Below are 25,102 nucleotides of genomic sequence, written 5' to 3'. Positions count from 1 at the left end.
TGGGGCAGACCTGTAATAGACCTTTTCGCCTCCAGTTTAAACAGGAGGATCCCCAACTACTGCTCCCTAGTCCCGGACGAGGAAGCGGTTGCAGTGGACGCCTTCTTGATGGATTGGACGGGGTTGGACATGTATGCCTTTCCCCCGTTCAAGATCATCAATCTGGTTGTCAGAAAATTCGCTCTCCTCGATTCGGGACGAATGATCCTAGTGGCTCCATTCTGGCCTGCAAGGGAATGATTCACCGAAGTGGTAGGCATGCTGATGGACGTTCCAAGAAGACTCCCAGCAAGTCCAGATCTTCTCAGACAACCCCACTTCGAGAGATTTCATCAAAACCCCCTCGCTCTCAATCTGACTGTCTTCAGACTGTCGAGAAGCTCGTTAGATCTCGAGGCTTTTCGGCACAAGCGTCGAAAGCCATTGCCAGAGCAAGGAGGATCTCGTCACAAAGAGTCTACCAGTCTAAGTGGGAGACCTTTAGAGCTTGGTGCAAGAGGCACAAGGTTTCCTCGTCCTCTACCTCTCTAAGCCAGATTGCAGACTTTCTTTTGTACCTCAGGCAGGATGCTAAGCTGGCTGTATCTACCATTAAAGGATACAGGAGCATGCTCTTAACCGTCTTTAGGCATAGAGGCTTAGAGTTGTCTCAGAATAAGGAATTGCAGGACCTCATTAGGTCCTTTGAGACGACGAAGCAGGTACAATTAAGACCCCCATCTTAGAACCTGGATGTGGTGTTTAAGTTTCTGTGCTCCAAGAAATTTGAGCCTATCTCGCAAGCCTCTCTTCGAGATGTGACTAAGAAACCCCTCTTCCTTTTGACTCTAGCAACTGCCAGAAGGGTCAGCGAGGTCCAGGCAATCGAGAAGCGTGTAGGCTTCTATCAAAATGGAGCGGTTTGTGCCTTAAGGTTCGACTTTCTCGCCAAGAATGAGAACCCTTCGAATTCCTGGCCCAGGACTTTTGAAGTCCCTAACCTCACGAACCTAGTGGGTCAGGAACAGGGAAGCCTCCTCTGCCCAGTTAGGGCTCTAAAGAATTATTTGGCCTACACTAAGAACGTGAGGGGTGCATCCAACTCGTTATGGTGTTCGGTGAAGGATCCTCAAAAACCCTTGTCAAAGAACGCTTTGTCCTTTTTCCTGAGGGAAACTATTAGGGAAGTCCAACTCTTATGTGAGGAAGAAAACTTCGCCCTGTTAAAAGTACGGGCTCACGAAGTAAGAGCCATTGCTACCTCACTGGCATACCGGAAAAATATGTCAGTTAGGCAGATCATGGACGCAACGTTCTGGAGGAGCAACTCTGTCTTCGCTTCTCATTACCTCAGAGAGGTAAGAGTGGACTATGACAAGTGTTATACCTTGGGCCCATAGGTAGCTGCGGCTTCTGTATTAGGCAAAGGAGTTACTACCCCCACTCAACCTTAATTTGTGTACATGTATATAAGTTTGTGTTTTTTATGATTGTCTGAGGTCCTCGTCTTGTGGTACTGTTCCCTCAGTCCAGATAGATAGCTTATATCTATTTCTGCACGGTTAGATGGTTAGTTTTAGTAAGGTTGCAATTCTTTTTTATTTTATGGGTCAAAGGTAGTTTCTGAAGTCTAGTCAAGTTGTTGGTCCTACCCCTTTGACACACTCGATTGAGTTGTTTGCAGCGTAGCAGGTCTACTCCTGGCTGAACACTCCTAAGGGAAAGCGACTCTAGAGGCAGTAACCTTTGAAGTCAGCTACCTTAACAGGTAAGGAATCAAGGTGTTTTTTCTCCTACAACTCTTTTGTTGTTTCCCCAACTATGTTTTCTGTCTGTTTCCCTCCTCCAAATGTGTAAATCAGCTATATATATACAGTATATATATATATATATATATATATATATATATATATATATATATATATATATATATATATATATATATATATATATATATATATATATATATATATATATATATACTGCCAGATAAGTACTATTCATAAAAATGGAGTTTTTATGATAAAACAAAGTTTTATGAATACTTACCTGGCAGTTATATATATATTTTAAAGCCCACCCACCTCCCTTCAGGAGACAGGTCGGGCAAAGCTAATCTGAGGAACAGAAAATGGGAATGATTCCAGGTACCACCCTTTAAGGGTTGTTAACCATCTAACTACGCAACTACCACAAGGCGGTTGCCGCGATTTTCGATTAAATTCTGCCGAAAGTTGGAGACTTAGCTATATATATATAACTGCCAGGTAAGTATTCATAAACATTGTTTTATCATAAAAACTCCATGTTGGAAAATACGTTCCAACAATGCGAGTGCTAAGGGAATTTGTTTTCATATACAGCTAAATTACCTATATCATCCTGTTAAATTCAAATACACATCTTAATTGCATAAGATAATTTAATTTTATACATTAATTGTAATTTACAAAATTATAATTAAAGCATTATCCAAATGACAGGCACCCTAGAGATGATGATCTAACGAAGCTTATCCAATCAAGAGATTTGTCTAAGGCTCATAGCTGCGTCTCCACAGGTAATTATACTTAAATTTATCGTAATTGGTACAATTATATGTTATAAGTAGTATTCATTTAAGCAGAAAGTTCCCGTTCTTTTATTCTAGTTAATTTTTCAATATTAAACTTAGCCGGTGATTATATAAGCTGCAGCTCTGCTGCCCGACAGAAAAACTCTACGCTCAAAATCCGCCAGCGATCGCTATGCAGGTAGGGGGTGTACTTCAACAGCGCCATCTGTCGTGCAGGTACTCAGTACTCAATGTAAACACAGAACTCAATTTTCTCTCTGTCGTGCCACCGGCAAGACCTACTAAATTCGCTGTTGCTTAATGGATTGGTTTTCACATATTTTGGTGAAGTACACATTTCTAGTTTTGAGCTTTCGCTTTGCAGACGTTATCTTCAATACATCCTTGCATTCTTTTGTTGATTTTGGATTATTTGTTGATGACTTTGGATAGATTTTGAATTCCCCTTTGACTAATTCAAAATGGCTGACCCTTCTCAAGTCCCTAAGTTCAGGAAATGTAATGCTAGGGACTGTTCAAGGCGTCTTCCGAAGGCCTCTATCGATCCTCACACCGTTTGTTCCAATTGTCGGGATAAGACCTGTCAATTGGAAGATCGATGTGAGGAATGCGTTGGGCTTTCGGAATTCGATTTCATCGAATTCCAGAAATACACACGTAGGCTAGAGAGAATAGAGTCAGGAGAAGTTCATCTCGCTCCGTTGAATTTTCCTCTCCTCATGCCCCACAACCTATTCCTTCCCCTGTAGTGGTTGCTCCTGATCCCCCTTCTAGCACTCAACAACCTTCGATGGCAGATATGATGCGTGCCATCCAGGCTCTGGGTGAGAGAGTCGAGTCATTGGCTAGTGACCGTAACCAACTCATGGCAGACGTCAAGGAGTTGAAGTGTAAGAGTGCAGTGGGTAGTGACAAAGTGAGTGGTAGTGTTGTGGAAAGTGTTGTGGATAGTGTTGCGCTTGAGGGTTCGTCTGTTCGTGCCTGTTGTCCTCCCAGTCCGGGACCTCTTGCAAGCTCCCAAGCCCAGGGGAGAAGCAATGTCGTACGACCAAAGGGTTCGAGAGGCTTTAATCAGCGAACAGACGTTCCCTCCGTGGTTTCGGGCGTATCTAACCAAGATCGCCCCACCCACACGAAGACGAGAGAGCCCATTTATTCCTCGTCTGCGGAAGAGGTTTCTCGAAAGAAACCATGGACCAAGGTCTCGCGGCCTCTTAAGCGCAAGTCGGTCCCTTCCGCGCAAGTCCAACGGCCCAGTTGTAGCCACTGGGTCAGTTCGGACTCGCTGCAGTCTTCCGATGACTGCTCACCTCCTAAGAGAGGCAAAGCGGTACCGCATCAGGCAGTAACACCGTCTGTTGCCGCACCTGCTCCTGTAGACCCTAAGTGGTCTTTGCTGCAGACCATGCAGTCACAGTTAACGTCATTGATGCAGGACTTTCGTGCGGAGAAGGTTGACGCTGCACCAACCTCTAGCCTACAACCACCCACGGTTGTGCGTCCAGTGGATGCTGAGGCTACCTTCTCCCGCACTCCAGCTGTGAGAGTCCCGCCACCCATGCGTTCCAGTGTACCCTGCCAGCCGCATGTTGACGTTCAGCGACGCACGGAACCTTCCGTTGACGTTCGCGAGTTACAACAACAGCCTAAGTTGTTTTGTTTTGACGCGGTGCGTCAACCTCCGCAACCCAGTGTGGTTACCTCTACTCGCCCACAGCAGACTAGACAGTCTGGAGTAGACGCTTTGCGTCCCCGCGCTGCTATGGTTGTTGCCAGTTCACAGACTGGGCAACAGTTCCATGACGTTGCGTCCGGTTCAGTCACCCGTGCACCCGTGTTGCCGGACTCAGCTGACCAGCTGATTCCTACTCCTTTGCCGCTTCCTCCTCAGTTTTCAGATGATGGACTCTCTGATGATGACGACCCACATACGGACATCGACGAACCCAAGACCACGCAACCCTCCTTGGACTTTAGGAAAGTTCTTGCACTGTTCAGGGAGATGTATCCTGATCAGTTTGTATCTGCGGCCCCACGCTCTCCTCCATCAGAGTTTGCTTTAGGCACGCAGTCATCTGCGCCTGCCTTTACGAAACTCGTCCTCGCCCGCTCGTCCAAGAGAGCTTTACGAGTGTTGGGAGATTGGATGCAGTCCAAAAAGAACCTTGGGAAGACAGCATTTACGTTTCCCCCTGCGAGACTCTCTTCCAGATCGAGCGTCTGGTATGCCACGGGAGAAGTTCTCGGCTTGGGAGTTCCTGCCTCTGCCCAGGGCGACTTCTCAAGTCTAGTAGACTCTCCCCGCAGGCTAGCCATGAGACGCTATAAGATATGTTGGTCTCCTTCAGACTTAGACCATCTGTTGAAAGGAGTGTTCAGAGCCTTCGAGGTTTTTAACTTTTTGGACTGGTGTCTGGGAGCTTTGAGCAGGAAGATCTCACCTTCTGACAAGGAAGCTTCCTTGCTCATTATGTCCTGCATGGACAAGGCCATACGTGACGGATCCAGTGAGCTTGCGGCTTCGTTCGTTTCCGGGGTCCTCAAGAAACGGGAAAACCTTTGCTCTTTCCTGTCAGCTGGAGTAACACCGTGTCAGAGATCGGAACTTCTTTTTGCTCCTCTCTCAAAGTGTCTCTTCCCAGAGGACTTGATAAAGGAGATTGCTGCCTCCTTGATTCAGAAAGACACCCATGACCTGGTTGCGTCTTCTGCCCGCAAAGCCACCCCTTTGCCTACTGTGTCTAGACCCAGGATGGACACTCCAGCGTCAAGATTCATTCCGCCCTTTCGTGGCAGAGCCTCCAGCAGAGGAGGTGCTCGTGCCGAAGGGAGACGTGGGAAGAAAAAAGGTACCAAGTCCTTTAAAGGCAGAGTCTGACTGCCACCTTCTTCAGACAGCAGTGGGAGCCAGACTCAAGAACTTCTGGCAGACCTGGGAGAAAAGGGGCGCAGATGCACAATCTGTGAAGTTGCTCAGAGAAGGGTACAAGATCCCGTTTGTCCGCAAACCCCCTCTAGCAACGTCTCCCATCGATCTCTCTCCCAGGTACAGAGAGGAAGACAAGAGGCTAGCTTTGAAGCAGGAGGTGTCTCTCTTACTAGAAAAGGGAGCGGTAGTCAAAGTCCGGGACCATCAATCCCCGGGCTTCTACAACCGTCTCTTCTTGGTGGTAAAGAAGACAGGAGGGTGGAGGCCGGTGCTAGACGTCAGTGCGCTGAATGTCTTTGTCACAAAGCAGACGTTCGCCATGGAGACCACAAAGTCAGTTCTAGCAGCGGTCAGGAAGGAAGACTGGATGGTCTCTTTAGACCTAAGGGACGCATACTTTCACGTCCCCATCCACCCAGAATCCCAACCTTTTCTGAGATTCGTTTACGAAAAGGTTGTCTACCAATTTCAAGCCCTGTGCTTTGGCCTAAGCACGGCTCCTCTTGTGTTTACGAGGCTGATGAGGAATATTGCCAAATTCCTACATTTAGCGGATATCAGAGCCTCCCTCTATTTGGACGACTGGCTTCTAAGAGCTTCTTCCAGTCGTCGCTGTCTGGAGAATCTAAAGTGGACTCTAGATCTGATCAAGGAATTGGGTCTCCTGGTCAATATGGAAAAGTCCCAACTGGTCCCATCCCAAACTATAGTGTATTTAGGGATGGAGATTCACAGTCAAGCTTTTCGGGCTTTTCCGTCGGCCCCCAGAACAAGTCAAGCCCAGGTATGCATCCAGAACATGCTAAAGAAGAAACGATGTTCAGTCAGACAGTGGATGAGTCTGATAGGGACGCTATCATCCCTGGAACAGTTCGTTTCGTTAGGGAGACTACACCTCCGTCCCCTGCAATTTCACCTAGCTGTATACTGGAAAAAGGACAAGACGCTAGAAGCGGTCTCGATCCCCATTTCCGAGAAGATGAAGTCATCACTGACTTGGTGGAAGGACAGTATCAACCTCAGAGAGGGTCTGCCCCTGGCAGTTCAGACCCCCAACCGCGTTCTCTTCTCGGACGCATCGGACACGGGCTGGGGTGCGACATTGGACGGTCGGGAATGCTCGGGAACGTGGAACTCGAATAAAAAAACGTTACATATCAACTGCAAGGAGCTACTGGCAGTTCATCTGGCCTTGAAAAGCTTCAAGTCCCTCCTTCAAGGCAAAGTGGTGGAGGTGAACTCGGACAACACCACGGCCTTGGCGTACATCTCCAAGCAAGGAGGGACCCATTCTATGACGTTGTACGAGATCGCAAGGGACCTCCTCACCTGGTCAAGAGATCTAAACCTTTCTCTAGTAACGAGGTTTATCCAAGGCAATATGAATGTCATGGCGGATTGCCTCAGTCGGAAGGGTCAAATCATCCCAACAGAATGGACCCTACACAAGGATGTGTGCAAGAGACTATGGGCCACATGGGGCCAACCTACCATAGATCTCTTCGCAACCTCGATGACCAAGAGGCTCCCAATATATTGCTCACCAATCCCGGACCCAGCAGCAGTTCATATAGATGCCTTTCTACTGGATTGGTCCCATCTAGACCTTTATGCATTCCCCCCGTTCAAGATTGTCAACAAGGTACTGCAGAAGTTCGCCTCTCACGAAGGGACAAGGTTGACGTTAGTTGCTCCCCTCTGGCCCGCGAGAGAATGGTTCACCGAGGTACTTCAATGGCTTGTGGACGTTCCCAGAACTCTTCCTCTAAGAGTGGACCTTCTACGTCAGCCACACGTAAAGAAGGTACACCCGGGCCTCCTCGCTCTTCGTCTGACTGCCTTCAGACTATCGAAAGACTCTCTAGAGCTAGAGGCTTTTCGAAGGAGGCAGCCAGGGCGATTGCTAGAGCAAGGAGGACATCCACGCTTAGAGTCTACCAGTCGAAGTGGGAAGTCTTCCGAAGCTGGTGCAAGTCGGTATCAGTATCCTCGACCAGTACCTCTGTAACCCAAATAGCTGACTTCCTATTATACCTGAGGAAAGAAAGATCTCTTTCAGCTCCCACTATCAAAGGTTACAGAAGCATGTTGGCAACAGTCTTCCGTCACAGAGGCTTAGATCTTTCCAACAACAAAGATCTACAGGACCTCCTTAAGTCTTTTGAGACCACGAAGGAGCGTCGTTTGGCTACACCTGGATGGAATTTAGACGTGGTACTAAGATTCCTGATGTCAGAAAGGTTCGAGCCACTACAATCAGCCTCCTTTAAAGATCTCACTTTAAAGACTCTTTTCCTGGTTTGCTTAGCCACAGCTAAAAGAGTCAGTGAGATTCACGCCTTCAGCAGGAACATCGGATTTTCATCTGAAACGGCTACATGTTCCTTACAGCTTGGTTTTCTAGCCAAAAACGAGCTACCTTCTCGCCCTTGGCCGAAATCGTTCGATATTCCAAGCCTTTCAAATATGGTTGGAAATGAACTAGAAAGAGTCTTATGCCCTGTTAGAGCTCTTAAGTTCTATTTAAGACGAACTAAATCTTTACGAGGACAGTCAGAAGCTTTATGGTGTTCTATTAAGAAACCCTCTTTGCCTATGTCAAAGAATGCAGTTTCCTATTATATCAGACTGTTGATACGAGAAGCTCATTCCCATCTGAATGAAGAAGACCATGCTTTGCTGAAGGTAAAGACACATGAAGTTAGAGCTGTCGCTACTTCAGTGGCTTTTAAACAAAATAGATCTCTGCAGAGTGTAATGGACGCAACCTATTGGAGAAGCAAGTCAGTGTTCGCGTCTTTTTATCTTAAAGATGTCCAGTCTCTTTACGAGAACTGCTACACCCTGGGACCATTCGTAGCAGCGAGTGCAGTAGTGGGTGAGGGCTCAACCACTACATTCCCCTAATTCCATAACCTTTTTTAATCTTTCTCTTGAAATGTTTTTTATTGTTGTTTTTGGGTTGTCCGGAAGGCTAAGAAGCCTTTTGCATCCTGGTTGATTTGGCGGGTGGTCAAATTCTTTTCTTGAGAAGCGCCTAGATTAGAGGTTTTGATGAGGTCCTGTAGTATGGGTTGCAACCCTTGATACTTCAGCTCCTAGGAGTCGCTCAGCATCCTAAGAGGATCGCGAGGCTCAGTAAGGAAGACGTACTTAAAAAAGGCAGAGTAATTGTTCAAGTCGACTTCCTTACCAGGTACTTATTTATTTTATGTTTGTTATTTTGAATAACTGCTAAAATGAAATACAAAATCCTTAGCTCATAATAATGTAAACAATTAATGCTGGTCTCTACCCACCCCCCTGGGTGTGAATCAGCTTATATAATCAGTAGAACTTCAAAAGTTCAAAGTTGGAGCAAATGCTTTTTTTTTGACCAGGCGGACATGAGTCTTTTTATAGTTTATTTATGACATATTTGTTTTTGATGCTGTTAATAGTTTATATATGACATGTCTGTTTTGACGTTGTTACTGTTTTTAGAATGATTTATTGCTAATTTGTTCTCTTCATTTATTTATTTCCTTTCCTCGCTGGGCTATTTTTCCCTGTTGGAGCCCCTGGGCTTATAGCATCTTGCTTTTCCAACTAGGGTTGTAGCTTGGATAGTAATAATAATAATACAGTAATAATAATAATTACCGGCTAAGTTTAATATTGAAAAATGTTATTTTTATAATAAAATAAATTTTTGAATATACTTACCCGGTGATTATATATTAAAGGACCCTCCCTTCCTCCCCAATAGAGACCCAGTGGACCGAGGAGAAAATTGAGTTCTGTGTTTACATTGAGTACTGAGTACCTGCACGACAGATGGCGCTGTTGAAGTACACCCCCTACCTGCATAGCGATCGCTGGCGGATTTTGAGCGTAGAGTTTTTCTGTCGGGCAGCAGAGCTGCAGCTTATATAATCACCGGGTAAGTATATTCAAAAATTTATTTTATTATAAAAATAACATATTTATTGTAAATTATATCAAATAGGCCAGGGTACTTCACAAATGGGTTTAGACTAGGGAATGTGTTGGGTGCTACCTTAGCGTGAGGTCTACCGCCATATGTATGAAGTGTGTATCGCTAGAATAAATGTGGAAATTTATGATGACATTTCTATTTTTACCTTTCTTCCTCCTCTATTTCAGTCTTTCGTAGGATATGTTTAAATTAATTGTTTATCATTAAAATAAATGTATGGAAATGTGTGATGTCGATGATTGAGGTAGATCTCACGCTAAAGTAGCACCACATATTGGATACAGTCCAATGGCCTTTTCTGACTGTGTCATTAAATAAAAAGGGTAAATATACGATACTTTAATTTCTAGCCTAATACATGAACCATATATTTTTCCTACTCGCTATCTTGTGTTTGATGCATTTATGACCCTGATTATTGGGGGCAAACCACCCGTGCATGAGTTTTTGGACCCCCTTACATAAAGACAATTATAGGGAACCCCAGTGGGAAACCAGGTATTTGTTGGGTGGAGAAATGTAATAAACGAGGGATTTGCAGCAATAATAATGGTCAGAAATGCATAATAAGCACAAGTTAACCAGTTTGAAAAATATATGGTTCATGTAAGTGGCTGAAAACCGGACAAAACATGATTATTTATAACTTTTGAGAATTGTAAAAGGGTACAGAACCTTACAAACCCACCTAACCTAATCTAGTAGTTCCCAGGTCACAGCCCCTACCCGGGGCAAGCCCCCATGGACCCCCCTTCCCAGGTCACAACCGCTAGCTGGACCTCTTATCCAGGTCTCAAACTAAAAGTAAATCACAAATAAATCCTTGAATTATGACAAAGTAAATCACAAATAATTCCTTACCTTATGATTGACACCGTATTCCTTTTTTTTTTGTCTTGGCAATCTTTACAGAAGCTTTGCAGTAGAAATGTGCTGGTCTTCCCAAAAAAATTTATTGTTCCGTAACCGAAATACAAACCATGCTATTTACATAGGGTATTACTTTCGGCGTAGCTGAATGACGAGCCATTAGATTTTTAACGAGGGTTAACTACCCCCACGCTAGTTAGCAATGGGGTAGGGGAGGGGTAGCTAGCTACCCCTCCCCCCCACACACTGATGAACTGCTTCACTTCACTTTTGGCTCGGACGATGAGCAGACGTGTCTGTCCTACGTCCTCGCATTTGACGGCCTTAATCTGTTTTTTCTTTTTCTTCAGCTTTGTGTGTTTGAAGTTGGCCTCTACCTTTCATCGCAATTATGCGCAAGTGCACTAGATTCCCCGGCCGCCCCTGGGGAACATTCATGTCGGCGGTCGAAACGGATCCTCACACCCTTTGTCCGCAGTGTCGAGGTCTATGGTGTGATAGAGATTTAAATTGTAGTGAGTACAGGGAGTGGTCTACCTCCCAGTGGGAGAGGTTTTCCCGGCGGCGTAAGAAGATGTCTAAGCGAGACCTTTCTCCTTCAAGGGCTGCCTTGAAGAAGGAGGGCTCCAAGGACTCTTCTTCCGCCGCCCGGACCTCCTCCGAAGCTCCCACTCGATCTGTCTCTCGTGAGAGGCCGTCGAGTGGTAGCGTAGGCCATTGTTCCGTTTCCCAACCTCGGGGTGCGGGGGAGGGCGTTGCCTCCCATAGCGGGGCAGCTCCCCCTCCTCCTTCGGGAGAGGATTTTGATTCTCATTTAGTTGATGACCATGCTGTGTCTAATGATGATTTGTTCCGTAACTGAATACAAACCACGCTATTTACATGGGGTAATTACTTCGGCGCAGCCGATGACGAGCCATAAAAGTTTTAACCAGGGTTTCTTACCCCACCGCTAGTTAGCAGGGGGGGGGGTGGGGTAGCTAGCTACCCATCCACCCTCACACATACCGGTGATTAGTTCACTTTACTTTTGGCTCGGAGAGACGACAGCGCTCTCCTCTCTTTTGACTGCCATAATTTTTTGTTTGCTTTTTCTTTCAGTTTTTGTGTGTGAAGTTGGCCTCTACTCTCCTCATGCGTACTTGCCCTGGACTTCCCGGCCGCCCTTGTGTGACCTTTATGTCGGCCGTAGAAACGGATCCTCACTCCTTATGCCCTCAGTGTAGGGGCCAACGGTGTGATAGTTCTAATTTGTGCATTGAGTGTAGGGAGTGGCCTACCTCCCAGTGGGAGAGGTTTACCCGGCGACGTAAGAAGAAGGCTAAAAGGGATCGTTCTCCTTCTGAGGTTTCTCGGAAGAGAGAAAATTGTAAGTCTTCTTCTTCCGCCGCCCATTCCTCCTCCGAAGCTCCCGCTCGGGCGGCCTCTTCCGAGAGGCCGGCGAGTGGTAGCGTAGACCGTAATGTTGATGTCATTAACCGATCCCGTGGTGAGGGAGAGGTCGTTGCCTACCATAGCGAGGCGGCTGCCCCTCCCCCCTCGGAGGAGGTGTTTGTTTCTAACAATGACCTTTTTCAGCTTTGGGCTTCCTTGGGACTGCAGGGTTCGCCCTCCAAGGAAGCCTTGTTTGGTATGATCAAACGGGGTGCGGCTGCCGAACAATCGTCAACCTCAGCGGACATAGATCCTCTGTCTGTGGTTGACGTTGTGGGTCGGAAACATCCCGCGGGTTTGGCCAAACTCCTGTTCCTGCGGCTGCAGTAGCAGAAGGCTCTGTCTCCCCCTCCGAACATACTTCAGGGGAGGAGCTTAGTCCCACGGTCTCTCCTTCCGTTGAGACTCCCTCTCGGGGAAGTTCTCTGGTAGAGACGCCTCTTCGGAGGCGTATTGATGGTCAGCCTGCTGATCCCACGGCCCCTCGTGGGCGTATAAAGCAGAAGGCTCATCCTCCCCTTCACTGTAGAGGCCTTCCTTCCCCCTTCAAAGGGGTTAGGAGGCGCCTCTTCGGCTCGTCGTCACCACAGTCCTCTGCGGGGGAGACGACTCGCTGTTCTTCTGACCTGCCTGCTACCAACCTTGACCTCTCCAGGGATCGTTCGCGTTCCCCGTCGGAGGATGGTCGTCCTTCGGGATAATGTGAGCTGTCGCCCCAACCATCGATATCTAAAGCTGCTGACGCGCTTTACGTGCCGGAGACTGCCACTGCGCAACCTCCAGACCTTTCGGGGTCTCAGGGACTTGAGCGCGAAACTGCGCCGCTCGCCCCTAAGCGTAAGGTTCCGCCTGCGCACCCTGCTGCTGTTGTTCCCAGCGTTCCTGACAAAGTGCCTCGGCGCTCACCCTTAGGCGTTCGCGCCACTGTTCCTGTTGCTTGCCAGGGTTCCCCTGCGCGCCCACGCCCATCGGCGTCCCGTCGCCCTCCAGCAGTTCCCGAAGTACTGTAGCGCGCAAGCGCCCAACTGCGCAAACGCGCCCTGTTCCTGTTATAGTGCCGCCGCGCTCTCCTGCACACTTGCGGCCAGTTCCTGATATGGCGCCTACGCGTCCACCGGTGCCCCAGCAGCCTCCGGCACCTCGCCGGCCCCCTGTTCCTGTTTCATCGCGCACGATCTAGGAGGTTCCTGAGTTGGTGCACAGGCGGCCACAGGTTCCTTCGGACTCGTTGCGCCCTGTGGGGGATAGACGCGATACGCGTCCCTGCGCAATTCCAGCTCCAGCGCTCACGCGCACCCCAACACACCTACGTGTCGCTTTGGACCCATCTCTCCCACCTAAGGAGGTTCGCGATACAAGGAAGGTTCGCGATACAAGAGAGGCTTGCGATACAGCAGAGGTTCGCGATGCGCGCCCACGCGCAGTTCCTGTTCCAGCACCAACGCGACCACGCGGCGCGATGACTCAGCTCGTCGCCCCAGAGGTTGCTAAGCCAGCGCACGGGCGCTCACGGCCGCCTCTGGAACCGCTCATCGCCCCAAAGGTTGCCAAGCCAGCGCACGGGCGCTCACGGCCGCCTCTGGAACCGCGCGAATCTACTGCAGATACGATCGCACCCGACGCGCCCAAATCGCGCCCTGTTCCTGCTACACGCCCCGTGCCTGTCTTTAAGACAGCGGTGGTGGCGCAACTAACTCCAGAGCGCCCTCACGCGGCTCGCACCACGCGACCTCCGAAGCAGCGAACCCTGGTGCGGGCGAGTAAACCGGTTCGTCCAGACCATCACTAAACCTCTCGTGCCCAGGTCGCTCGCGACCCTGCTATCGCGCCCTCGGCCAGTCCTGCCGGACATCTGCTCGGGCGCTCCTGTTATCGCAGGCCTTCGGGGCCGCAGCAGGTCGCTGCACGCCCGCGCGTTCGGCCTCCTCCTGTTCGAGCTCCTGATCGCCGCACGCTCACATCATTGCCTACGCATGCTCGCGCGCATGTTCCCGCTTAGGCTACCGTGCGCCCCCGCGACCACCCTCCTGCTCTGTCGCCAGCGCGCCATCGCTCCTGACCATCCTCCTGCATGCCATCGCGCGCCCGCCCCCGCGGGTGCGCGCGCACGATTTTCCAGCTTCGCGCCCTCTTCTCGCGCGCGACCCTGATCTGGGCCCGTCACACAAGCCCCAGCGCGATCGCCGACAGGCGGTTTCCTCCCTGTCGCGTTCCCCTCCCCGCAAGCGCAGACCAGCGCGCTCGCCAGAGGGGGAACGCTCCTCGGACAGGTCTAGGGATGATTCTAATACAGCCCTGCAGGCGAACCCTCGTTTGTCAACTCCTCTTAGGGATCCCTCGATCCCCTTCCCTCCAGAGGGAGTGTCTGACAGCGCTGCTGTTAGTCAGCAACTCTGCTTCGACACCCTACTCAGAGCTCTCGTGCGGGCGATTAAGCCAGCCCTCTCTGATTCGGGTCGCGAGCCAGCGGCAGCTTCCTCCCCCCTGAAGAGGAAGAGAGGAGTCTCTCCCGTGGATCCTCCTCCGAGGCCTGTGCTGTCCCCGCGTAGATCCTTGCGCAAGGCTCCTACTCCCCCTCAGACCGTCTTGCCCTCCCCTGCGGAGGAGGATTACCCCTCCTCAGGAGAGTCGGTTGAGCAGGAATACTCCCCCATCGCACCAATGGTGGACGTTCCTCCTCTTCCCGAGAGGTCTCCTCGTCCCGAGGTGGAGAAGGACTTGCCCCCTTCACTTCTAGTCCTGCATCCCTCCCGGGAGGGAACCTAAGGACTCTAAGACGATTCCCAAATCGTCTGCTAGGATCAGACAGGAACAGTCCAGAGCCGTCGAGGACGCCCACGTTTCCCCCCCCCCCCCCCAGGAAGAGCCTCTGGGGTCCGGAGACTTCGCTGCAAGTCCGACAGGAGGCGAGCACCAGGAGTCAGAACACGCGTTCTGGCAAGTCCTGACTCTTATGAGGAACCTTAATGGGATTCCAGACCCTGAGGTCCCACCTCGTGAAGGTAAGGACACGGTCCTGGATCGCATCTACGGCACTCAGAAGCCCTCTAAGGCCAGCGCAGCATTGCCCTGGTCCCAAGAGATGAAGAGCGCCAGAGACAAGATCGAGGGCCAGCTCGCGGAGCTTGTCTCCTCCAGCAGATCCAGTGCCGGGAATAAGCTCCTCCCTCCTCCTCGCGTCCATCAGAGGAGGTACTTTGAAATCCTCGAGGAGTCTTCGCTGAGCCTTTCCTTACATCACTCTGTGGAAGGACTCACAGGGGGAGTCCCTCTTCAGAGACTCTCCAACCGGCACGTATCCTTCTCAGCCACTAAGATCCAGAGCCAGGAGAAGGTCATCAAGTGCGCCATGCAGGCCACTTCATGGCTCGACATCTGGCTGGGGTCTCTGGGCATCCTGGTGCGGTCCGAGGATCTCTCCAAGGAAAGCACCAGGAAAGCGCTGGAAACCTTTCTCCTCTCGGGCACTCGGACCATCGAGTTCCTGTCCCACCAAGTCTCGAGCTTATGGGCCAACACGATCCTCAAGCGCCGGGACGCTGTTGCCGAGAGGCTCCACCATAAGGTTCCCAGCGCCGAGTCGAGCAGGCTCAGACACTCTTCCGTCCTCGGTAAGAGCTTGTTTGAGCCTAAGGACGTGGAGCTCTCTGCCGAGAGGTGGAGGAAATGCAACCAGGATTCCCTCATCCATAGGGCCCTGACATCGAGGCCCTACAGCCCTCCGGTGGTTCAGCAGCCCCATCCCGTCAATGATACGAAGAAGTCTACCGTAGCAGCGAAACCCAAGGTGTCTAAGCCCTTTCCTGCCAAGGGCAGGAGGGGAAAGAAGTCCTCCAGGGAAGGCAAGAACCCTAGAGGCTCCGGCCGAGGCCGGAAGCTCTGGGGTTGGCAATCCCCCTGCGTGTCTACCATTGGGATCGGCAAAAGGGCAGGCCCTTCAGGCCGAAGTCCAGACCATGTTGGAGAAGGACGCTCTCCAGGAGGTCGTGGACGGGTCCCCAGGCTTCTACAGTCGACTCTTTCTTGTGAGAAAGGCGTCTGGAGGCTGGAGACCAGTCATCGACCTCTCGACCCTGAATGGGTTTGTCAAGCAGACTCCGTTCAGTATGGAGACGGCAGACACGGTCAGACTTGCAGTGAGACCACGACACTTCATGTGCACACTGGATCTGAAGGACGCGTACTTCCAGATCCCAATCCATCCGTCTTCAAGGAAGTACCTGAGATTTTGCCTAGACAACAAGATCTACCAGTTCAAGGTGCTGTGTTTCGGTCTCTCCACAGCGCCTCAGGTGTTCACCAGAGTCTTCACTATCATCTCCGCATGGGCTCACAGGATCAGCATCCATCTCCTCCGTTACCTGGACGACTGGCTGATCCTGGCAGACTCGGAGGCATCCTTCTTCGCCACCGAGACAAGCTCCTCGAGGTCTGCCAGTATCTGGGGATTGTGGTAAACCTCGAGAAGTCCTCTCTGCAGCCCTCTCAGAGACTGGTATATCTAGGCATGATCATAGACACCAATCTCCACAAAGCCTTCCCATCAGGCGAAAGGATAGCAAGGCTGAGGAAGGTTGCGAAACCTTTCCTCAATCGAGAAGAACTCCCAGCCCAGTCGTGGCTTCGTCTCCTCGGCCACCTCTCCTCTCTGACCTGTCTTGTCCCCAACAGTCGCCTCAGGATGAGATCCCTTCAGTGGCGACTGAAGTCTCGGTGGAGTCAAGGACTCGACTCCCCGGACATCCTGATCCCCATGGGATCTGCGAAACGAGCGGACCTCAGGTGGTGGGTGGCAGACGAGAACCTGCGAAAGGGAGTGGATCTTCTCGTCTCTACCCCGGATTTGATGCTGTTTTCGGACGCATCAAACAAGGGGTGGGGGACCCACGTTCTGAACCACAGGGCCTCAGGCCTGTGGTGAGAATCTGAAAAATACCTTCACATAAACCTGCTGGAGATGAAGGCCGTCTTCCTGGCCCTTCAAAAGTTCCACCAAGTCCTGGCGGGCCTCTCCGTGGTGGTGATGAGGGACAACACCACGGTGGTGGCTTACATCAATAAGCAGGGAGGTACCTTTTCGGAACAGCTGTCCCATCTTGCAGTAGAGATCCTGAGATGGTCCGAAGTCCACTCGATATCACTTGCGGCTCGCTTCATCCCAGGCAAGAGGAATGTGCTCGCCGACAGTCTGATCAACACCTGACTTGGAAGACGGTGTTCTTGCTCGCTTTGGCTTCGGCCAAGCGTGTCAGTGAGCTTCATGGTCTCTCATACGACGTTGCCCATTCAAGGGGATGGGGGGAGGTAACGTTCAGCTTCGTCCCTGAGTTTGTTGCTAAGACTCAGAACCCTGGAGTGCCGGACCGACGGTTCGACTCCTTCAGGGTTACGAGTCTCCGTTCTGTAACAGATGACCCAGACCATCTGCTACTATGCCCAGTAAGGAGTCTGAGGCATTATCTGAAGAGAACAGCTGCAGTCCGTCCCCGCATGCAAGCTCTGTTTGTGAGCACGGGAAGAACGAAGAGGAGGGTCACCAAAAACACCATCTCGGCATGGATCCGAAGGGTCATTCATCATACCTTGAGTCAAGACCCTCCTCCGTCACGTCGTCCTAGGGCACACGATGTCAGGGGCATAGCTACGTCCCTGGCCTTCAAGGGAAACTTCTCTGTGATGCAGGTGTTACAAGCTGGGGTCTGGAAGCGTCAGACGACCTTCACAGCCCACTACCTGCAGGACGTGACCCACAGGAGCCTCGATACCTTTTCTATCGGCCCTGTGGTGGCTGCACAACAGCTGGTCTAACCTCAGGCTCCTTAATGGACAGGTAGCAGAAGGTTGAGGGCATTGTTACCCGGTTTTAGTCTGCATTAAGGAAAAAGTATGTCTGGCCCTTTCTTCTTTCTTCATCCTCCCCTCTCTTGGGGAAAGCAGCATCCTGGGTTCTCTGCATAGCTGACCTCAAACCACTTCAGGTAAACCATGCTCCCTTGTGTTTCCTAGTATTTGATCTTTACAGTGAACCCTCGTTTATCGCGGTAGATAGGTTCCAGACGCGGCCGCGACAGGTGAAAATCCGCGAAGTAGTAACACCATATTTACCTATTTATTTAACATGTATATGCAGACTTTTAAAACCTTCCCTTGTACGTAGTACTGTTAACAAACTACCCTTTAATGTACAGAACACTTAATGCATGTAATACAGTACCCTAAACTAAAACAGGCACAAATATTAAAGGAGACTTTATATCATGCGTTTCCTAAACACGCCAAAAAGCACGATAAAAAATGGCAACCAATGTTTTGTTTACGTTTATCTCTGATCCTAATGAAGAAACAGACGCATTTACACATCTGTTTATAGGTTAGTTTTTGCATCAATTATATTGATTATTCAGTACAGTATGTTGATTTGGTTATTACTAATGTTTTACTTAATTTTTCTTAGGACTTCCAAATGAAATTTTTTTCTTTATGACGCCGCCTGAAACGACGGCGTCATAAAGTACGCTCAGTAAACAAACTAAGGAATTTAACCCGCATGATGAAAGTGATAAATAATGATATTACAGTAAAAGCTTTTATAAAATATGTTATTACAAATATTATTTACCGTATCTATATAAAATCATACATACGTAGCAAAGCAGGAAAACAATCTACGAGAGAGAGAGAGAGAGAGAGAGAGAGAGAGAGAGAGAGAGAGAGAGAGAGAGATAGTTGTTTTACATACGTAAATGTAAATTTTAAACAAAACAAAAATAGCCCCATTTCATATAAAATAGATTACAAATATTTTACTTTATCATATTACAGTAGTCTGTATAATACTGTAAAGTTCAGTACAGTATGTTGTTGTTAAAGTCGTGGCGATGAAATTCTCACGAAACAAAAACACGCCATTTGATTACAACAGCTGATTCATTCTCTCTCTCTCTCTCTCTCTCTCTCTCTCTCTCTCTCTCTCTCTCTCTCTCTCTCTCTCTCTCTCTCTCTCTCGTGTTATACAATACTTACATTTAGATGAAGAAACTAAAATTAGTTTTCTTAGTGTCAATTAAATACGAAACGAAATAATTAGGCCGATTCTACATCCATTTCAATCATAGCTAAAAATACGGCATCCGATTTCATCAGCAAACCACTATTTTTGGGGAAATATAATTTTATTCTAGAAAATTGCCACTCTTTAAATAGTTAATTGCACATTCAGAAAGCGTGTACTTTTGTTTTTAAATTTCGGGTTTGTTTTAAAAATCGAGTATTGTTGACTTCTTTTTTTTTTTACTTTTGGCTGTGATTAGATCAGCTGTCATCTAGCTGCCGCTCTTGAGTGTGTACGAATACACTAACAAAGTATCATTTATACCATTTCTTAACTTATTCAAACCGTCTACAGTAAACAGTTGATATTACATAAGCACCAATGTGTTATAACCTATCAAATTTTTTTGTTTATTACATTTAAACCCCCCTCTATCTCTCTCTCTCTCTCTCTCTCTCTCTCTCTCTCTCTCTCTCTCTCTCTCTCTCTCTCTCTCTGTGGGCTACTTTTCACTACCTCCCATTCCTTACCTCTCTCTATCTCTCTAACAAATGATATCTTTGTTGCTCCTCAAAGTTTCATTTATATTGAAAATCAATCATGATTCAATTTTCCTTACTTTCTCCAATCTCGCACCATCGGTCACATCGCGGTATTTTCGATATTTCCGGAAAATCCGCAATATATGTATAGACATGGGTTATGAAAAAAATCCGCGAAGTGGTGAATCCGCGATGGTCGAACCGCGAAGTAGCGAGGGTTCACTGTATATTATATCTAACATTTAATATTTTAGTTACTTATATTTATATCTATATTTAAAAATGTTTTATGTGTTAGTTTAATTTTACCTTTGAGCTTTAAAGATTTTTATGATGTTTTATGGTTTTCAATGTTTTAACAACTTATATTTCTATCAATGCTTTTAACGTTCTAATAATATGGTTTTTTTATGTTCTTAACGTTTTAAATGCATATGTTTTTATCAATACTTTTAGAACTATTATACATTTTGTTTTTCTCCTGACTTTTATAAGACTCGTGATTATAGTTTTAAATGGTTTTTGTTCCAACACAGAGACTTACCTCGAACTACTTTCTTAGGAGTTACCTGAAATTTCCTCTCAACCGACCAGAGTTTTGTGTAGTCTACCCTACTTCCGTTTTCTGTGGGGGACTGACCCAGGAGTAAGGAGAACGTGCCCTGAGGGTAGTCCTGAGCTAGGTCGGCGTTAGCTTGGGTCTCGCTCGTCAGTAAGTTCTCTGGTCGCGTCGTGATACCATCACGCCGCTCTCATTCTCTTGCGACCCTTTGTGTCCCGACCCGTGTGTCCCACATGGTTACCGCGTGGTATCTCTGTGCATTTCCCTTGTGTTCTCGCGTGTTCACTTCTTTCCCTTGTGTTTCCCAAGTGTTTTCCTTATCCTTTCCCTTCGTGCCTGTGTCTTGTGGTTGTGTTGTGATGGAGCAGACCCGCCGTTGTCCTGGGCCTAGAGCCGGGAAGTCGTGTGGAGCGTTCCTTTCCAAGCCGGAGATGGACCCGCATTCCCTTTGCTCTTCCTGTAGAGGCAGTGTGTGTTCGCCAACGGATACGTGCTCGGAGTGTGTTAGCTGGAATGAAATCCAGTGGGTGCGTTATAGCACAAAGAAGAAGAAATCATCTGAACGATCTCCCAGGAAGTCAAGCATCTCTTCGCCATTACCGTCGCCAGGTGGACGGTCTGACGGGGCTTCTGTCTCTTCTTCCCCTACCCAGGGTAGGGGACGAGGTAAGTCCGTTGCGGGGAAGGTGCCGAGGGCGCTTCCCCAAGAGTCTAATTTACATGATGTGGGGGTTGCTGGGCCATCACAGGCTAGTGGGGGGCCTGATAGTGCTGTGTCTGGGGCTTATGGAGATTCTGCCCTTGTGATTGGGGGGCACGTCTCCTCCGATGACCCCATGTGGAGTAACGCTGTGCCTGTCTCTTTGCCCGCGTCTTGGGCCTGTGTTTCAGGGACTTCAGCAGCTGATAGCGTCCAGGAGAGATTAGACTTGACGGTAAGGGAGCCCTTCGGGTGGAAGCTCCCGAAAACGCCAGGTAGGTCCCCGTTACGGATGGAAGATGGCCTAGATACCTGGTTCCCCAGCGTAGTGCGTCCGACCTTCTTTCCAGCTCCTCTGACGGCGGTTCCGGACTCGTTTTTACAACCCTCGACCTCTGGAACTCAACAGGTCGCGAAGACCTCCATGGCCCCCGCTCCCGTCCGTCGGTCGGGTTATGCAGTACAGTATCGTCGGGATCTTCGGAGGGCGGCTCTTCGGTCTCTTCAGAGGGTGAAGCGAGGAGGAGGCGCCGACGGCGGAGGGAGAGGTCCAGGAGCAGGCGTTCCCACTCAAGGTCCCACTCAAGGTATAGTAGAAAACGATCCAGGTCACCGAGGAGGAAGTACAGGAAGAGTAGTTCCCCCAATGGTGAATGGGTCTTCGTTCCCCGCAGGAGCGAGTTTCAGCGTTCTCCAAGCCGCCGGTCCAGAGATTATTCGCCACGAAGGCCCTCGACCAGCCACAAGTATGACCCTCGCAAGGAACAGAGCGAGAAGGCCTCTTTAGGCAGGCGTAAGACCGCGAAGCTTCCGGCTCAACCCGCCCAGCGGGGGGAGCCATGCTTTCGGACGGGCAGCCTGGTCGGGTCAGCACAGCTGACTCGGCCCTTGGACTCACAGGAACGGTTTCCTCCGTCGGGCCAGCCCACGGAAACCGCGTCCTCGTCCTCCAAAGATATTTTACGGACGGTAGTCCTCGCCAAAACGATTCCCGTCCCGACACCCGGACCTAGTGCGGCGTTGAGCCAGAGCCACGACGCCCGTTGGGAGTGCCCGTTGACCCGGCACCTCAGAGTCAGGCAGAGGGTGTTGCTGACGACAGGGAAGGTTCCCCAACCGAGGACTCGGCATATCGTAGGGTAATAGGCCTGATACGCAGGCATCACCGAATTGAAGAACCTGCTCCATCCGATGAGGACTCCTGGCGGTCCAGCCTAAGTCGGTTGATGGAGGCCCTCGTGCAGCAGAAAACCTCCCTGGCGCTGCCTGTGGCCAGGGATCTGGTCCTGGGCCGTGCCCACGTGGACAAGATTGTGGAGTAACGCTGTGCCTGTCTCTTCGCCCGCGATTTGGGCCTGTGTTTCAGGGACTTCAGCAGCTGATAGCGTCCAGGAGAGATTTGACTCGACGGTAAGGGAGCCCTTCGGGTGGAAGCTCCCGAAAACGCCAGGTAGGTCCCCGTTACGGATGGAAGATGGCCTAGATACCTGGTTCCCCAGCGTAGTGCGTCTGACCTCCTTTCCAGCTCCTCTGACGGCGGTTCTGTAGCAAGCTACCCTCCTTACCCGCCGCTAAGTAGCGGGGTGGGTAGTTAACCCTCGTGAGAAATTAATGGCTCGTCATTTCAGCTACGCCGAAAGTAATTCCCCTATTAAATAGCTAAGGTTTGTATAGTTAAGAAAAATACAAATTATCCAAACATTTGTCATATTTTCATTGTGGTCTTCTCCAGCTGATTGTAGTTTTCTATTATTTCAGACTTTTCATCTCAAAGGAAGGAATCATCCACCTCTTGCTGCTAAAGCTTGTAAGCTGCTGAAGGTATATGCAATAGACTTAAGACGGGAAAAGAAAGGGTCATGTTGGAAGTTTTTGTTGTACGGTATGATGTCTGAGAATAGGAAGTTTAGTGTTAATTTCCTCTTTGAAGTCTATTGAAAATAATATTAAGGGGTTTGTCATCTTTTGATAGGGAGAGGATGATGAATTCTGAAGCACCTTTTGAATTTTCAATGAAAATTGAAATTTAAGATCTATTTTCACCTGCAATCGATCCAGAAAATAATGATACGTCTGGCAGTGTTGCTCTCTTTGATGATGGCGCTCTTTTCTTGGACCCAAAAATGGAAGTCAAAGTAGAGCCAGAAATATTTGATTCTAGCGAAAGCAACTTGAAAAATTCCTACGAGTACGATGCTTCAGTGAGTGAAAACGGTTCATTAAGTTTTAAAGGGGATGTCGATGATGAGGAAAGTATAGACACTTACTTAAGGACAGTTAAGGAAGAGGATAAAGGAAAAGAAAAGGGAAGACTTTCATGTGTGATCAGTGGAAGAGAATTATTACAGAAGGATGTTTTGAATCAAGAGGTGAATCAAATAAATGAGAACCAGATAAAAAAAGGATCTTTGGTAAAGTTAACTTCAATGCTCTAGCTAGAAAGCGATGCACATGCAGTGAATGTGGGAAAGCTTTTTGTGATAGATATACTCTTACCGTACATTTAAGAATTCACACGGGAGAGAGGCCATACAAATGTAATGTCTGTAGCAAAACATATACTTCAAAACGTAATCTCACTGACCATTTAAGAATTCACACAGGAGAGAAGCCATACAATTGTAATGTCTGTAGCAAAACATTTAATACAAAATCAAATATCACTAAACATTTAAGAATTCACACGGGAGAGAAGCCATACAAGTGCGATGTTTGTAGTAAAATATTTAATAGACAATCAAATCTCACTATACATTTAAGAATTCACACGGGAGAGAAGCCATACAAGTGCGATGTCTGTAGTAAAACATTTACCCTGAAACACAGTCTCACTGTACATTTAAGAATTCACACGGGAGAGAAGCCATGCAAGTGCGATGTCTGTAGTAAAACATTTACCCTGAAACACAGTCTCACTGTACATTTAAGAATTCACATGGGAGAGAAGCCATACAAATGCAATGTCTGTAGCAAAACATTTATTAGACAATCACATCTCACTAGACATTTAAGAATTCACACGGGAGAGAAGCCATACAAGTGTGATGTCTGTAGCGAATTCTTTACTTTGAAAAACTATCTCACTAAACATAAGAAATCACATGAGAGATCTATTCCAGTGTCATGAATGTGGCAAAACATATAATTTAAAACAGAGACTCGATAAACGTTCAAGAACTCACATGGAAGAAAAACCATTCATGTGCACGGACTGTGGTGAAGCGTTTTGCTCTGAAGGTTTCCTCAAGAATCATCATAGAAGGAGGTGCTATAAAGTCAGAAATTGTGATCTGGAATAAAGGAGAAAAAACAGCAAAGATTATTGATGAGACTTCTTACCCCTTCGCACAATTGCCCAAGCCGTTAGCTCTCAGAGTCGGCGAGGTGACATGGTGCCTCCAAAGAGCTCATGCGAAGCACAGAGTAGCCCCCCAGGTCAAGCACTAGCCAGTTGGTTTTTTGGACTTACACCCACCTAACGGTGAGTCTCCACTGTAAATATCATTAGGGTTTGTATGTAGTGCAGTAATAAATGACAAATTTGGAAAAAATTTGCATTTTCCCTATGTATACAATCCTGGAGCTCTTAACACATCCTGGTCCCGCTATCACCTTCCCCCAGGAAGTTCTGCCGCAATTGCACAGTGACTTTCAGTTACAAGTGGTGGTGTGAGCAGAGTGGTTGGTCCAACTCTTGCTCTCCCTTCGCTAAGTAGCTAAAAGTTTCACTGCTAGTTCCAGCTGTTGCCAAAATGCATTTCTGTTGTAAAGAGCTCCAGGTTTGTATAGTTGGGAAAAATACAAATTATTTCCAAATTTGCCATATCAGCCTGATTATTACTATTAGAAGCCAAGGTGCAAAAGCAAATTGCCATTAGCACAAGGGACCAAATAGTTGTCAGTCTGGTGCAGTGAAGAAATAGGAATGTAAAGAATAAACTATATGAGAGAAAAATTTAGATTATTTCAAGATAGATAACAATGTTTAATAAATAAGCATTATAAAAACCAGGAAATGAAACATTGTCAACGGAAAAATCATTTGTACTAAGTTTGAACTTGGAAATATCCGCTGATTTTGTTTCAGCTCCAGTAGTTGATTGGCTTGGTCACAGTGTAAATAAAGCTTAGAGAATGATATACAGCATTAAGCCTTTTGAAACAATGTTGGTGACATTTTCTCTTTTTGAAAGTAATACTGGATGATTCTACCTGCTTCTTGTACTGTAGTGAAGTTATGAATGTTAGCAGGAAGGAAGAATCTAAAGCCAGTCTACTCGCATTGGAATATGAAGCGATGCAATTATTTAGAAGTACTATTGTATGGAGATATCTTTTTGTTTGTTTGTTGAATATAAGTATAGTAATAAGGTAGAGAAGTATCATTATTTTTTAAGGATTTTGTGATTTGGTTGATGTAATCTCTTTTATGGTCTTAGTGATTAGTTTAGGTTATATAAGTTTCATTGAATTGTCCTTGA

At 48.0% G+C, this 25,102-nt stretch overlaps 2 protein-coding genes across 13 annotated transcripts in view; both read left to right on the top strand.

The window, feature by feature from the left end:
- The window catches only part of LOC137635499 (zinc finger protein 480-like), a 136,950-nt gene that overhangs the window by 25,896 nt on the left and 85,952 nt on the right, over positions 1-25,102 (top strand). For 4 of the 12 annotated variants that reach the window (XM_068367967.1, XM_068367966.1, XM_068367960.1 and 1 more), the window contains exon 2: positions 2,463-2,539. The exons of 4 other annotated variants lie outside the window; for them this stretch is intronic. The gene's annotated coding sequence lies outside the window, so the exon portion shown is untranslated. Of the gene's footprint in view, positions 1-2,462; positions 2,540-22,379; positions 22,443-25,102 lie in introns of all 12 variants that reach the window. 4 more of the 12 variants (XM_068367965.1, XM_068367959.1, XM_068367958.1 and 1 more) reach the window with 2 other exon arrangements.
- On the top strand, positions 892-25,102 carry LOC137635502 (zinc finger protein 665-like). Its single transcript, XM_068367972.1, has 3 exons — positions 892-899; positions 2,463-2,539; positions 23,015-25,102. The coding sequence occupies exons 1-3, from the start codon at positions 892-894 to the stop codon at positions 23,746-23,748; spliced, it is 819 nt and encodes a 272-aa protein (XP_068224073.1). The 3' UTR covers positions 23,749-25,102.

Source organism: Palaemon carinicauda, unplaced genomic scaffold, assembly GCF_036898095.1.
Source record: "Palaemon carinicauda isolate YSFRI2023 unplaced genomic scaffold, ASM3689809v2 scaffold131, whole genome shotgun sequence".
In the NCBI taxonomy this organism is placed as follows: Eukaryota; Metazoa; Arthropoda; class Malacostraca; order Decapoda; family Palaemonidae; genus Palaemon; species Palaemon carinicauda.
The sequence above is the reverse complement of the archived record's forward strand: the minus strand, read 5'-3'. Positions and strand labels throughout refer to the sequence as shown.

Bases quoted from the DNA above. Each gene is read 5' to 3' on its own strand.
- LOC137635502 (XM_068367972.1), top strand. The intron at 2,540-23,014 runs GTAATTATACTT...AATGAGAACCAG, and splicing joins TCATAGCTGCGTCTCCACAG to ATAAAAAAAGGATCTTTGGT.